We start from the raw sequence: 14,733 nt of genomic DNA, 5'->3' as shown, positions 1-14,733 counted from the left end.
TATTGTTAATATATATGGACTAAAACTAAATTCATATCTAAAAGTGATATGTTTGTAAGAAATATTTTTTAAATAATAAAATAATAATAGTAATGATAAGATTTAGAATTTATTAAAAAAATAAAAATAAAAAATAAAAATCAAAGTAGAAAAAATATCAAAAATTAATCTAGATTTTATCTCCAAATTAAATCAAAAAACAAATTCTCATTAATTATTTAAAGATGTTTCTTTAACTTCTATTATATAACCTCAAAGTTTGAATGAAAAAATTAAGAATCAATTTGATGAAAATTTATAATTAAAAGACTCTATTTATCAATAAAGGCATCAATAAATATCAATTCAACAAATTTGTTTAGAGCTCAAACCACATTTTTTACTCTTTAACAGATTTTGAATAATATAGTTTTAGTCTTTAAAGCTATGTATTAGATTAAAATATCAAATATACTTTTATTAATACTCATTCCAAACTTTATTAAAACTTTTGATTGTATTAAGTGGAAGTTTCTCTTTCAATCTATATAATCCCTATGATTTGGCAATAATTTTATTACTATGACAAAAATCCTATTCTTAAATATTGAACCATAAGTTAACATTAATGCTTCAAAATCTTTTAATTTTTCAATATATAGAGGGCTAGACAAGGTTGTTTCTAGATTCCTCATATATTTTGATAACAGAAGAGGTGCTTAACTTCAATCTCAAATAGGATGTCAGAAAAATCTGTATCAAAATAATAATATTGTAACAAAATTTTAATTTAAAAAATATTAGTTTTGTTGTTATTTGTGTTTTAATTTTTGCTGCTTTGGTTCAGTGCAACGATTGGAATAGTAATTTCATATGAAACTCTTTGAAAACAATTCTTATCAAAAAATATTTTAAACATTCAATTGTGAACCAGGACCTATCTTGAATAGGTAACACAAGGCCTCGGCTTGTGAATATTCAAGGAAGATATAGGAGCACACTTTGAGGTTCACGTAACATAGAGAGGGACTAAAAAAATCTACACAAGTTTAAGGGAAGGCCGAAGAATAAAACGATTGCAATAATCAAGCTTCACTATAAAACACTGTTCATAGAGGGTATGCAGATAACTGAAAGGACCCCATTAAATAAAATACTTAACTATTAAATCTCTGAGAGTCACAAGTCTAGATATAAAACTAGGGTTCAACATACCTTCAGCTTCTTTGATAAGCGTTCCTTTTTGTTTAGAATAGAAAGCCTCTAAAACAGCACTAATCCACTCCAACAGTTTCTCCGGCTCTCTGCAACCAATCAAAACATTAGCTTACAAAGTATGATTTCAATAGAATGAGACCCAGGAACGTACAAAGACAATATGCAGGAATGGTGCGGTATGCATGTGACGAATTGGTCATTTACAACCGAGATATTTTGTTGCAGGGCTACAGCAACCGAATGTATGTTTCTCATAAGTTGAACATATCCAAAGCACTAGAATCTTACGTGTAAATGCCTTCCAATTCATCGCCAGGCGTAAATGCTTTCTCCATCTCTTCAAGCCTTTGACAAGGGTCCTCTATGCTGAGAAGATGGCGTATGATGTGAACCTCTTTGGGGACGCTCTTAGCCATGTTTGCCCTTGCATGCTTATACAGATAGTACAGAATGTCCTTAGCCTGCCGAGACAACCCAATGTAATGAACCATTAGTGAGATTTACAGACATCAAGGCTTACAAAAAAAATTTGAATTGCACTCATACTGTAAATCTAATGCTCATCCTTCAAAATTCTTAGATAGCTCGTATACTGGTGAAAAGCACTGATGAGTTTGGGAGATTCTGATGATGATACAGGTGCTGTAATCCATATGACAGAATTTTGCATTGCTACAGATAAAGACTGAGGTGAACCTCTTCCTTTTGGCAACCAATAAAAACCACTAAGAGATGAAGCTCCTATGGTTTAAGGTTTAGAGTTTGAGGTTTGAGAAATAGGAAATAGACCTCATCTGTCATCAAGGTAGATTCTTTCGCTGAAGCCCAGGCTTTCGTCATCAAGAGCATGAATGTGGAGTCCAACTGATTCGTCTTTGCGAGGTGGTCAATTTTGGCCGTGGCTGCTTCCAAAGAAGGGGAGCTCAAAATGTCCTCGTATTTCATTTGCGCCAGGTCTGAATTCTGCTCGTCTACTGAGGCTCTATCATGTCCTTCAACGGCTGCGAGACAATTCGATGCTAGGGTTTCGAGTTCTGTAGGACAAAAACATCTAGTACCTGGTCAGAAACATCAAACGTCCTAAAGATCAAGCCACTCGAACCCAACTAGTGTGGATGAGTTGCAGAATGTACGAGGAAACAGTTCCCTAAGAGACACGAAAGAGAAAGATGTGACAGCCGTGGAAGTTGTATGTCGCACCTTCTCTCTTCTCGGCGTCGTTTCGACAAGCCTCGATGCGTAAGTGAAGGTGCTGGAAGAAATCTCCAGTAAAATCCTGCCTGTGGCGCGCGACAATGGTGTCGAGTTCTAGGGGAGATTCTTTGAGCATAGCTATGGTTTTATCATGACGTTGCATATCATCATCCACCTGGAAATAGCAACCACCAACCAAACTTCAGATCCATAGAACTCAAGGGGCCAGAATCACAGTGCAAATTCCGAAGATATATCCAGATGAGTGTGTCCTCGGAGATGAGTGCCGTTAGGAAATTCGATGACATACCTCTTTCATTTGCCGAACAAGTTTGAGCAGGTCGGCCCTCTTCTTGGGGTCGACTGCTGCCTTCGCCTGAGAATCGCAGCGCCTGAAAAAGTAAGGCCGAATTGTAGGCCATTCTTTGCTAAATGCTATAAGAATTCGCCAATCCTCAGGTTTTGTCTTCTCTACCAAGAATACATCTATCAGTTTATCACACACGGGGTTCATTTTGGTGTCAACCATGTTCTCGGACTCGTTGGAGTTCTCACGGATTCTGGCAGCAGCTTCACTGTCCTTGAGTATTCCTATGTCTTGCGACAGCTGGGCAAGGAAAACCCATAATGTTCACGTAAAGTTTTCGATCGCGAAAATAAAATTTGCATCAAAGTCTTATACCCAAGAACGAAATTGATGTAACTAGTGCATCGACCCTCAAACCCTAAACCCAAAGACAGGCAACTCAGAATCTTGAATTGGTTTCTATACTCTCGTGTAATTCCCACCTTCAAGGCCTCGCCATCGTCTTTCTTGTTGGAATGTGGGAGCCTACTTCGAGAAACCTTATCCTCAATAGCATTCGCCGCAATTCCTCGGCTCGGTGATGACCGGGACACGTAGCCGTGAACACCTCGCCTCTGGTCCCCAACTATCAGTTCTTTGCGATTCGGCACAAGCCATGCTTGCAGCTGAGCCCTAGAGCGCGAATTGACGACTAAAAGCGACCCAAATGGGATCGTGACTGACACATACTCCCTCCCACTCAAAGCTCCAGTCAGTGCGACTCTACTAGCAATAGCAACCGTCATACTTCCTACCGAGATGCAATTCAATAACCGCACAGCCACATTCTGCACACAACTAACTTACAAAACGCTCGCTCTTCATAATTCACCACTGAAAATAAGAAAAGAAAGGATCGGTTCCAGAAACTTCTCAAAAAGGCCCTAACAAATACGAAAGCGCTCACTGAACTCAGCATGCCCTCAAAGTTTAAAAGATCCTGAATATCTCACCGTCTCGTGGCATACATAAGCAATGTCGGGTCAATTTGATTATGCACTGGGATTTGCGGGACCCAATCTCACAGAATATTGGATATCGAATTCTGCATGGGCTGGAACAGGTTAAAGGAGGAGATGCGTGTGTTCATTAGTATGGGTTTTTAGGATGAATTGTTTGATGCGAGCTTATGTACAAGCTTATTGTGCAGTTGCGTTGGTTGTTATCGCTGTGCCTTGCATCCCTGAAGTTCAGATACCAATTTGACGATGAGCTTCAGATTTTGATCCATTTCGATATAATGATTGAGAGAGTATCTCGACGACTTGCAAAGGTAGAGAGGGCGCGTATAAAAATGGTTCAAGTTCTTTTCGATTGTAACGAACATTTGGTCGTTGAACACGCAAATTTCCAGGTCTCTAGCTAGATGCCAAGTAATTGAATTATAGCAACCTCAGCAAGCTTACCATCCTGCTTCACCTCTTTAGGCCTCTGTTGCTTCTGCTCCACTACTTAATATTCTCCAAATCGACTGTCTGGTATGTTTCTAATTGATATTGCCCGGCGCGGACAATCTACTCACGTCATAAGGTACTTAAGGGAGTTCGGCTCCTTGAATCGGTTGTCGGGCTCCGACTGTCAAGCTGAATATGCTTCACAGAATGTTATTACGTATATATTTTCTTTGTTGCTGAGGTTTACTAAATACCGACTCCGGCCACGGCGACCACATTAAACTCATCATGAGAATTGTCCAGGGGTGCCAGTCCACCCTTCGATGCATTGCAGGAGAGGAGCAACATGCTTGCCCTCGCAGATTGCATCGTAAACTTTCTCGATCTCTTGGCCGGGGGAGATAGTGCGCAGTCCGGAAAGGAGCTGGGTTTTCAAACCAGTGCGGACAAACTTGTAAAGCGGATACGTTCTGCAGTTCTCAATTCTGTTGGGGATGGAAGAGATGCCCTTATTGTCATAAGCCTCACGGACGAGTGGCACTTCGTAAGCCAGCCTTTCCTTGAGCTCGTCTTCGAAGGCGGTAATTCTGTTGAACACGGAGGTCTCCGGGTCTTTCTCGTTGATAGGATTTTTGAGTGCATATTGTACCAGAACTTGCCTCAATTTTTCCATGAGGGGGTTAGTCTGGCTGGATGGATCGTCGATATACGTGAACACGGGCTGATGGTCGACGACTCGGAGGAGCTCCTTCTCGGCGAATCTGGCGGGTAGGAGGATGCTATTCGGGCCCATAAAGAGTGTCTTCTTCGCAACTTGGCTAACTACGTTCTTGACAGTGGCTTGCATTGTCTCTTCGATGTGGCGAAGATCAATGGCCTGGCAGAGTCCGACCAAGAATGTGGAGCTCATGAGTTTCAGGATTTCAATTGCTTCGTCCGTCTTGCGTGCAGACACTAACCCCAGGGAGTTTACATCCTGGTTATGTTGCTCCGCACTTTGCACATGTGTGGTGACTGGGTTGGCCAGGTAGTTGAGCTCCGACAGGTAAGAGGCCATGGCGATTTCACCGCCCTTCATTCCGTAGTCCAGGCTAGGATTTGGTCTTCCACTGAGATTGGACGGCAAGCCGTTGTTGTAGAAATCATTGACAAGCTCGGAAAACTGGGCGAACATGAGCTTGCCGATGGCGGCAATGGCGAGGCGCATGTTGTCCATGGAGACTCCGATTGGAGTGCCCTGGAAGTTGCCTCCGTGAACTGCCCTGTCTCCTGCTGCATCGATTAGCGGGTTATCATTAACAGAGTTGATCTCTCTCTGGATAGCATGTGTGGCATTGCGAATCGCTTCAACCTGAGGGCCTAGCCACTGAGGTGAAGTTCGAAGAGCATAACGGTCTTGCTTGGGTTTGTTCAGCGGATCGGTTTCATGCGATTTTGCCGCTGCTTTCATGTACGAGCTCCCGTCCAATACCCACTCCATGATTGCTGCTGCCTCCATCTGGCCTGGATGATGCTTCAGCTTGTGAGTGAGGGGGTCGGCAAATTCCGGCTTTCCCTGCATCACCTCGCAGAAGAGAGCAGCCAGTACTTCGGCCAGAACTGCTAGGATGTTTGCATCGAAGCAGCAAACGGAAGCCAATGCAGATCCAACAGCAGTTCCATTCACCATAGCCAAGCCTTCCTTGGGCTGTAGCTCAAATGGTTGATCCCTGCCGATCTTCCTCAGGGCTTCCATTGCAGTTATCGATTTACCCTCCTCAGTTACTGCCTCGGAGTTTGGTCGCGCTGTCAAGAGTCCTGTGGATAACAAAAGAATGAATCACTTTGTTTTCTGAAATCCTGCTCTGTAAACTCAGTTGTGTACAAAAAGATCCCTTCAGTTTATATTGCGCTGCAAATCATCTGCGGTCTGAATTTCAAGAAAATTGACCCTAGAGCATGAATCCTAGACGATACAACTTGCATGTTGCGTGGGGCGAGGAATCCTATGGTAGAGATGATCGGTTACCTGCGATATACGAGAGAGGCACGAGATCTCCGGAAGCTGTTATGGTTCCTCTCAAAGGAAGCTTTGGAGTCAATCGAGCGTTCAGAAGTTGCTGCATGGCTTCTAGGATTTCCCATCGGATACCAGAGTAACCCTGAAGAAGGGTGTTGGTTCTAACAAGTATCGCAGCCCGGGTTGTACTCACCGGGAGAGTGTTGCCAGAGTTTACTACTCCCGCGTTCAGAAACCTGGCAAGCCGAGAAACCAACGTATTTCAGCAATCCTTCACATTATAATCAATCTGACACCAAGTTCAGACAACTGGATGACGGATTCGCCGTTATGCATGATCCAGAGGCAATCTGGACATCTCATCATCGTACAGAGCTGCCGTTCCTCATTCGCATTCTCATTTCTCTTCGAATAGATTGGACCATCCTGTTTTGAGATGTACTTGGGTGACATCCTTCACACGCTGTTGCACAAGTTATCAGAGTTGACGTGACCTTGCAAGAGCGTGTGGAGCTGAGTCTTGGAGACTGACCTGATGAGTTCCCTCTGCAATTCCACGCCTTGCTGGGTGCGGCGATGGGAAGTGGCTCCGAAGCCGGTGGTGACACCATAAATATCAGATCCCTTCATGATCTTCTTCTGCACCCAGTCGGAGCTTTCGTCCACCCGAGCCTTCGCAACGGCGGAGTCCAACTGGACTTGCACCTCGTGTCGGCGAGCAATCGCTGCGACATCGGCCACGGTCAAGCTCTGACCCTCCAGGCGAACAGTATCCGCCTCAAAGAAGATTCTGACAAGGGTTTTTACCTCCTCCAGGTGACTTATCTTCGATGCGTCTGCAGCTTTGCCCCAGTTCAGGGGGTCGTCGATCTTCGCCACAGTATTAGCTGCTCCAAGTATGCAGAACGGCTCATCCACTGTCTTTATCTTGCGAGATCTGTCGCCATCGAACTCACAACCGTTGTTGACGACAGCTTCCATGATGCTCGAATTTCTCTCGACCCGACTAACCTGCACTAGATTCTGTACCAATTTGCAGTACAGAATAAAGCACAAGAGCGGGAACCGATCTCACTCAACAGCTTGGGCGAGCTGCTAACCTTCGTTAAACTGCTTGTACTCCAGGAGTTTCTAGACTTCACCTTATATTTCACTCCACTCTTTCCATGCGACGACCAAGACCCACCTGGTCATGTGGCCGCCTTGGCGGTAAGTCGACGACGACCTGAATTGACTTCTCCCTCGGTGTGCTCACACAAGACGCCGAGTCTTGCACTGCAGGTCTTAACCTGAAGAATTGCGGTTTTTATATTGACGACGGTGACAGCGTGACGGAGGACAAGGAACCGATGAAGTCAAACCCTGTTGGTAAAATGGAAATCAGTAACCTGCATGGGTCATGAGCGAGGATCGTATGCTTCGTCAATATCCGCAGCACTTCTGCAGAAAAATAGAAACTCCCGTCAACGCGACATCGTTTCTGTGCTACAAGTACTAAGATCTCATAATATTCATATAGATCCAAGTATCACAATCACCAACTAGACGGCCCTAAGGTCCACCGCATGATGTTAACTGATTTGTGCTCAGATTATTAGATTGTTTCGCGTGTGTCTTTTTCTGACAACATGGGCCTGTTTGATTTAGTGCAACTGTGTGAATCACTATCACTGGGTTCATGTGTGGACGTGCAACGAAGTATTCTTGCCGGTCCTCGTAGACGATCAGGTGGGTTTGTTGCAGTTTGGTGAATTAGTTTCACCGTGTTTCTAATGATCTGGCTCCAGAATCCATTTTGGAATTTAAGATCCAGTATAACAAGTCTTATATAACTCGTACAAAAAATAATTACTCGTAACAGCATTGTATATTTTTTTAATATTAATCGTATTAATTATGTTAATGACCTTGTCATTTTGAGATGTCTCATTGAATTAGACAGACTCAACAAAGGGCATGTGGGGAGGTTCTTGATGTTTACAAAATAAAACTTCAATTTTTGGAAGTATAGATGTATATGAATTGAGCAGGAAACTATATCTAAGTCAACATGGTGCCACACAAGTTAGATGGCATGTTAGTGAGAGAAGATGTATTATGATAAATTATTACTACTTTATACAAGTTTATTGGAAATACATATAAACATAACTGAATTATTTTTAGAAAAGTAAATTTCAAGAATAAATAAGAATCTAGTGGCATATATCAGATTTATAAGGATGGGCCAATTTCTGATTACTTAAGAACCAAAGAATCATTACAAGGAGTAATTTCTAAAGAAAGAAACAGAATTCTATAATAAACTAAGATGTTGAATATGAAGATTTAAAATCTCAAATTTTCAACCAAAAAAATCATTACGTGCAAATACAATTATTAAAATGAGAATTCTAATTCTATATATATATATATATATATATATTATGGATTCATGAATCTGTTAAAAGTAAATCACATGATTTAACACATTAACATGTAAGTTTCTTTAGCTTTATTTTGTTGACATTTTTTGTTTTTATTTTTTTATCGTTCTATCTCTAAAAAAAACTCTTTTCAAAAAGATTTCTGAATGAAATTTTCATTACCAGAATTTAAATCTAATCAATGGAATTACTCTATAAGATAGCCCTAAAATAAAATTATTGAAATTCTGTGTCAACTATTAAAAATCTATTTAATAAGTTTAATATATTTATTTCAAGAAAAAAATAATAGAAAATCATTGTCTAATAAGTATTTTTAATATTTTTCACTTTCAGACCAATTTGAAGATTTCGAATAATATTTTGATAATATTTGATGATTTAAAATAACTAAAATGATATATATATATATATATATATATATATATATATCATACATAAACATATATATATATCATACATAAATATATATATATATATATATATATATATATATGGTTATTATTTATAAAATTTGTGACATTTCTTTAAAAGAATAAACTGAAATTACAACTGGATTTTCTTGGAGCTTGCAGTTTTCAAAAATTAATAAATTGTTACTTTTTATAATTATTGATGATTTTTTTAATGTTATAATGAATTATTTTTTGTAATCATACTGGCTAATGCTACTATTGCAATATGATATTTGGTATTTTTATTGACTTAACAATTTTTGAGTTTCGAAAAAACTTAAGCTTATAAAATAAAAAGATCAGTTTTTACTCTTGTATTGTATAATTTATAATCTTTGTTAGTTTGTTATACTTAAAATTATACAAGGTCACTCATCTTGGCTTTCGTCACAATCTTAACCTACATTTCGATTAATCCTTAGTATGCATTGAATCTTTTGTTTGCAACGAATTTAATAGTTTATAATGCACTTGATGTTTATTTAACTAAAAATTAGTACCTATACTTCTGTGGTGATTAAAAACATCATCTCAAATTTTTAAGTTTATCAACTAATCCAATGATTAATAAATATGTAACAGTAAAATCAAATGAATTTTTTTGCTATATTTTAGTTAATTTTAAAATAATTACCCTTAACAATCAATAATAAAAATAAACAAAATAGACGTGATTTCTATTTATTACAATGATGTCTATTTCGTAAGATGTTTTTGAAATTTTAAATCAACGGTGACATTCTTTATAGGCATGAACAATTGCAATAGATTCTTTACGATAGATCTTGAAATAAAAATTCATGAGATTCAAAGCCAATCGCATAAGCTATCAAACTTCATTAAAGAGACCCCACTAACAAGTAGTCAGAGTTGATTGTCTACTCTTAAGCATCAATGCATCACAACACAGAAAGCAGTAGCAAGAGCTGTTGTAACAGTTATTGCATCTGCAGTGAAAAACATCAATTCAAAACCCCCACTAATACGAACAATATGCATGCTAAAATGTATGACGCACCAAGTTGAAAGCAGTGGATATCGACCAAGAAGCTTTCATTGATACAAATGATACAAATGATACAAATGAGATACAACTGAAACGTTCACAACAGTTACAAAAAACCCCATAACTTGGACCTTAATAAGACAGAAACAGGTTCCACCGAAACACTGCTCTCAGTGGACCAGTCTTCACGGTTTCGACAATGGCATACCCTTTGGCTCCTCGAAAATCTCCTGTTCCAGCTATAACTGCAAGCTCAGAAGTGGGTTCAGGGCCACCCATGTTGCCTTGAAAGGTGAGAGTCCCATTATAGCTCGATCCCCTCCCAAACACAACAGTGGATATGAGCTGAATGCCTCGCTTGCCTTCTAGATCACTGATGGGACCGAACCCTCTCTGCCGGCCGAGCAAGACGCTGTTGGCTTCAGGACTCTCCCTGATTTCGTTGTCGAAAACAAGGAAGCTCCCGAAGCCAATCCTGGTGAGGTCGTCCTGTCCTGTCCCTGCAGCTGCTAGAAGAGTGGCATCGGGAGGTGCTCGAATCTCATGGACATAGAGGGTAAGTTTTGACTCCCTGGGAGCTGCTATCAAGGAGTATCCTAGCTTTGATAACGCCCACGAGGCGAGTGCTATGAGCGCCACTGCTCCTACTTGCTGGTTTGACATTGCGCTGACACGCTTTCAGAACACTGTACGTGATGCAACCAAGCAAACAGTCAGCGCACCACGACATTTAGATTCTACATGGATGGATCATTGACGAGATGATATAAGCCACTGAAAACAACAGATAAGTGCCTAATTATGCCAAAAATGACAATATGGTCTGGAGTAAAACTATCTCACGTAATGATACATATCAACCTTGATTGAAATGGATGAAGAGCGAAAACTGGTTGAAGATTGTTAGGGTATCCCCGCGGAAAAATAAGTTTCATACACGTTTTGCCATGTTGACATCGCCAATGATGAGAAGACACTACAATCTAAATTAACGACTAGCACATAAATTTTTTCACAATCATAAACCTCACAAAACTGTAAATTTTTTGCGAGTCTTGTGAGGCGTGAAGTACCTTAGGGTTACGGTTTAAAAACGTTCAGAAGTGAAAGTTTCAACTCCAACTCACTGACAAAACACCAAAACAAAATCCTCTCACTAATCTTCCGGACCTTGTAATGACAATTTCCAAAAGGCAACTAGATGACAAATTGTAAACTGTCACCTTATCGTAACCATCCCCTCACTCTCCAGGATAACTGGCACATTAGCATTATGCCATGCAACATTGGTTCGATATTCTCTTCCTAAGATAAAATAAAAGAAAAAACAAAAAAAACAAAAACAAAAAAACATTGGGAAAGATAAAGACCATTCCTGCACACAAAACGCACCCACACTTCTCCTGACCTAAATTTTCGGATCCCTTAAACCCTAATGCAAATTCAGAGCATTGTAAACCAATTCTCTGTCGTGTCGATTGGGTCGCCTCCCCAACCTCAATTCAAAACACTCAAAGCATCATCCCATTAACGCAATCAATTATCTAACATACTCTATTCACATACTGAACAAAAGCTCAATCAGGGCCAATTTCCACTCGTCTTCCCGCCATCAGACTAATCAGACAAATCAGACAAATCCCTTGCCCACTCGCATTCAAATCATCCCCACACGTATGGAATTCCTAGCCCTCTCTTCCTCAACACAAAAATAGGATAACGAATCCGGACCACCATCTGTTGCAACAACAGACATACTGCAATCCTAGTTAAAGCTACTGAACACACAAAAACACAAACACACACACAGAACCTTGTAAACAACAAGCGGGATTCTGATAGCAATTCTGATGAACCAACCTTCGCAGTTTCTCACCAATGGTGCAAATTGGCGCACACGCACCATCTCCGCACCAAAAATGACGTCTCTTTCTCTCCCCCACAAAAATTATGCAGAACAGCATTTCCAGAATGTCAAGGAAAGAGACACAAAAAGGAACCAGGGAAGCATGTACCACGTAGGTTGTTGACTGACACTTGGAAAATGGGTTCTACTGTTGAGCGACGTAACAAGAGAACAAGTTTTATGACATGAATATAATCTTAGTACAAAATACTTTTTACCATAATTTAAATATATAAATTAAGGAGAATGTTAAATAGACCCAATTTTTTAACATTCTCCTTAAATCAACCCACCCATTCTAACCATCATGAAGAAAGAAAAAAAAAAAAAAAAAAAAAAAAAAAGGTGACGTCTAGATTCATTTCTCCATATCCAATAAAAACCAACCACATTCATCATTGTCCATGCAATGGAGTGTTTTTCAGTTTATAGTACAACAATGGTATTTCCTATATTCCAAATTTTTAAAATTAAAAATAGTATATTAGAGATAGGAAGATAGAAAAACTAATAAATCTATATATATATATATATATATATATATGAAAGAAGAGAATTTGTTTGATTTTCTTCTAGTAAACTAAGGCTTAAATTACATTAGTTTATTTGCTCTAATGTTTAAAAATAAATTTAAGATTTAAAAGATACCTAATGTGTGAACTATGAAAAGCATGGATGCTACATAATATAATTTTGACACCTCATTTTTTTAAAGAAAAATAAAAGATCTATTATATTTAACTTTAAAGTTTTCTTTTTGTAGAATTCTCTACAATATAATTTCCAATTCATTCTTCTACTGTGGCGTTACTTAATGCATCATATGAAAAAACAAAATTTGTGCAAAGCTCTTATTTTTAGATAAATCCCTGTAACATTATAAAAAATTATGCCTTACAATAGTACAACTTTGTCCCCTAATTCAATCTCTATAATTTTGGATTTTACTATGTGAAAAGAGTACGTAATCTTTTAGAAACTTCTGGTCAATTATAAAAAAATTGATATTCTTATGGAATGTTATATTTATTTTTAAATTATTTTAAACATATACAAAAGTTGTACAGATGTCTATAAGACTCTTAAAGGTTCTATAATATTGTAAAAAGAGTGGGGCATTGTAGTCGGTTTTGTGTGCTTATGATATCCACTTAATAAATGCAAACCAATTTTTTGTGCAACAATAAACTAAGATCTTCTTATTATGTGGTCTACACATTCTAATAAAAATCTTTAAAGTTCTTGTTAAATAGAATTGATTCCAAAAAAATAAAAAAGTAAAAAATTTAGTCATTTTAGTTTAATGTATATCTATCTATATATATATATATATATATATATAGTGAAACTATGAATAAGCCTTCTTTTAAAATATAAAAAAACATATATATATATATATATATATAAATATAATTTCATGAATAAAATTTTCTGGAATGTGTAATCTCACTTTACAATAAAAGATATGGTCCAACCTAACAATATGATGCATTGAATTGTAATGGGTAAAATTATCTTCCAAAAACGATTTAAACCAAAAATCAATGATTGTATACAATGCCCTAACTTGAAGTTCAATTTTTAGTACTTTGGTTAGTACTATTAAGCTCTCTCTCTCTCATAGATATATATATATATATATATATACACACATATATACAAGACATGGTATCCTTAAATTGTAAATTTTGCACAATAATAGTAAAAATTTAAACTAATTTATCAACCAGGTTTTTAACAAATGATTAACAATTCCTTTACTTGAAGTAAAAAATATTTGGTAAAAATCTACCAAATATCCACAACTTGATAAATTAAAAAACCAAAACCCTTCATTCTTGACACCATGAACATGGACAATTTGGGTTCAATGTAACAAAAATGTCCTCTTATACTAACAACATGATTGCAGCACAAACACCATGAACATGGACAATTTGGGTTCAATGTAACAAAAATGTCCTCTTATACTAACAACATGATTGCAGCACAAACACCATGAACATGGACAATTTGGGTTCAATGTAACAAAAATGTCCTCTTATACTAACAACATGATTGCAGCACAAATCAACTCACTCTACTCATGTGCTAATTTTATTTTGTTTTAGAAGAGATTCCCAGATTGCATGCAACAGATCGATGCCGAAAGGCAAGGTCCACAGAGATTACGCATTGTTGAGGAGTGTACTGTGTTTCTTTTCTTAGCCATACAATACGAGTTTTTGGAAGCAGATTGCATGGTCATTTACTTGTAGCTTGTCCAAACCGTCATTTATTGTGATTTCCACTTAACTCGCTCCCGGATTTCTCGTTCAAATAGAAGACTTGTGGCAAAAACAGAAACCTAATTCGCCACGAGGAAGCAGCTAGCGTCTGCTTGATTGTGGCAAGTCTAGATTCTGGTTTGGTTCGAGCAACATTCCATCCAGCTCCGAGGCTATCTGTGCTAATTGTGGATTAGTTTAGGAATTGGTAGCACGCATTTATAGAAGTGTCTGACGTCCGCAACACAGTGGGATTAAGGTTACATGTCAAGCGCACGAACTCATCCAAAGCACGGTTTAAGGGGTCAGTAGGACGGCTCTAGAAGCCTTTGGAGGATCTGTCCAGTTGTTTCAGACTTATTCCTCGAGCGTTTTCGCAATCTATGCCTCTTTCCTGATTCCTCGCCGAATCTCTGGGGATATCAGCCGAAGTGCGGCTCTGTGCGTGGTTGACCCGCACGGTGTACTAGTCATGGAACATAATGGGTGTCAGGGTGGTGGGAACCGGCTTCCTTCCGGTGCCATTCTGACGGGTAAATTCTT

The 14,733-nt window shown here is 38.5% G+C and overlaps 3 protein-coding genes across 5 annotated transcripts; all 3 read right to left on the bottom strand.

The window, feature by feature from the left end:
- Positions 1-1,027: 1,027 nt before the first annotated feature.
- Positions 1,028-3,791, bottom strand: LOC112290211 (uncharacterized protein At4g37920). Its single transcript, XM_024536280.3, has 6 exons — positions 3,181-3,791; positions 2,702-2,998; positions 2,398-2,566; positions 1,987-2,231; positions 1,486-1,658; positions 1,028-1,283 (listed from the first exon to the last, which is right to left on the bottom strand). The coding sequence occupies exons 1-6, from the start codon at positions 3,481-3,483 to the stop codon at positions 1,124-1,126; spliced, it is 1,347 nt and encodes a 448-aa protein (XP_024392048.1). The 5' UTR covers positions 3,484-3,791; the 3' UTR covers positions 1,028-1,123.
- A 626-nt stretch (positions 3,792-4,417) lies between these two features.
- Positions 4,418-7,524, bottom strand: LOC112290398 (phenylalanine ammonia-lyase). Its single transcript, XM_024536590.3, has 4 exons — positions 7,519-7,524; positions 6,663-7,153; positions 6,140-6,366; positions 4,418-5,928 (listed from the first exon to the last, which is right to left on the bottom strand). The coding sequence occupies exons 1-4, from the start codon at positions 7,522-7,524 to the stop codon at positions 4,418-4,420; spliced, it is 2,235 nt and encodes a 744-aa protein (XP_024392358.3).
- Positions 7,525-10,047: 2,523 nt separating this feature from the next.
- Positions 10,048-11,947, bottom strand: LOC112290229 (dirigent protein 11-like). 3 transcript variants are annotated; one of them, XM_024536311.3, is made up of 2 exons: positions 10,879-11,947; positions 10,048-10,703 (listed from the first exon to the last, which is right to left on the bottom strand). In XM_024536311.3, the coding sequence occupies exon 2, from the start codon at positions 10,678-10,680 to the stop codon at positions 10,150-10,152; it is 531 nt and encodes a 176-aa protein (XP_024392079.1). In that variant the 5' UTR covers positions 10,681-10,703; positions 10,879-11,947; the 3' UTR covers positions 10,048-10,149. The 3 variants fall into 3 exon arrangements, with proteins under 3 accessions (XP_024392079.1, XP_024392078.1, XP_073394128.1); XM_024536310.3 differs by having other exon boundaries at positions 11,878-11,947; XM_073538027.2 differs by having other exon boundaries at positions 11,091-11,326.
- Between the last annotated feature and the right edge of the window lie 2,786 nt (positions 11,948-14,733).

This window comes from Physcomitrium patens, chromosome 13, assembly GCF_059467195.1.
Source record: "Physcomitrium patens ecotype Gransden chromosome 13, ASM5946719v1, whole genome shotgun sequence".
Taxonomy (NCBI): domain Eukaryota; kingdom Viridiplantae; phylum Streptophyta; class Bryopsida; order Funariales; family Funariaceae; genus Physcomitrium; species Physcomitrium patens.
The sequence above is the reverse complement of the archived record's forward strand: the minus strand, read 5'-3'. Positions and strand labels throughout refer to the sequence as shown.

Bases quoted from the DNA above. Each gene is read 5' to 3' on its own strand.
- LOC112290211 (XM_024536280.3), bottom strand. From the start codon at position 3,483: ATGACGGTTGCTATTGCTAGTAGAGTCGCACTGACTGGAGCTTTGAGT. The intron at 2,999-3,180 runs GTGGGAATTACA...TTCCTTGCCCAG, and splicing joins ACGATGGCGAGGCCTTGAAG to CTGTCGCAAGACATAGGAAT. The intron at 2,232-2,397 runs GTGCGACATACA...TTTGTCCTACAG, and splicing joins CGACGCCGAGAAGAGAGAAG to AACTCGAAACCCTAGCATCG.
- LOC112290398 (XM_024536590.3), bottom strand. The intron at 6,367-6,662 runs GTCAGTCTCCAA...TCGGCTTGCCAG, and splicing joins TTGCAGAGGGAACTCATCAG to GTTTCTGAACGCGGGAGTAG. The intron at 5,929-6,139 runs GTAACCGATCAT...TGTTATCCACAG, and splicing joins GCCTCTCTCGTATATCGCAG to GACTCTTGACAGCGCGACCA.
- LOC112290229 (XM_024536311.3), bottom strand. From the start codon at position 10,680: ATGTCAAACCAGCAAGTAGGAGCAGTGGCGCTCATAGCACTCGCCTCG.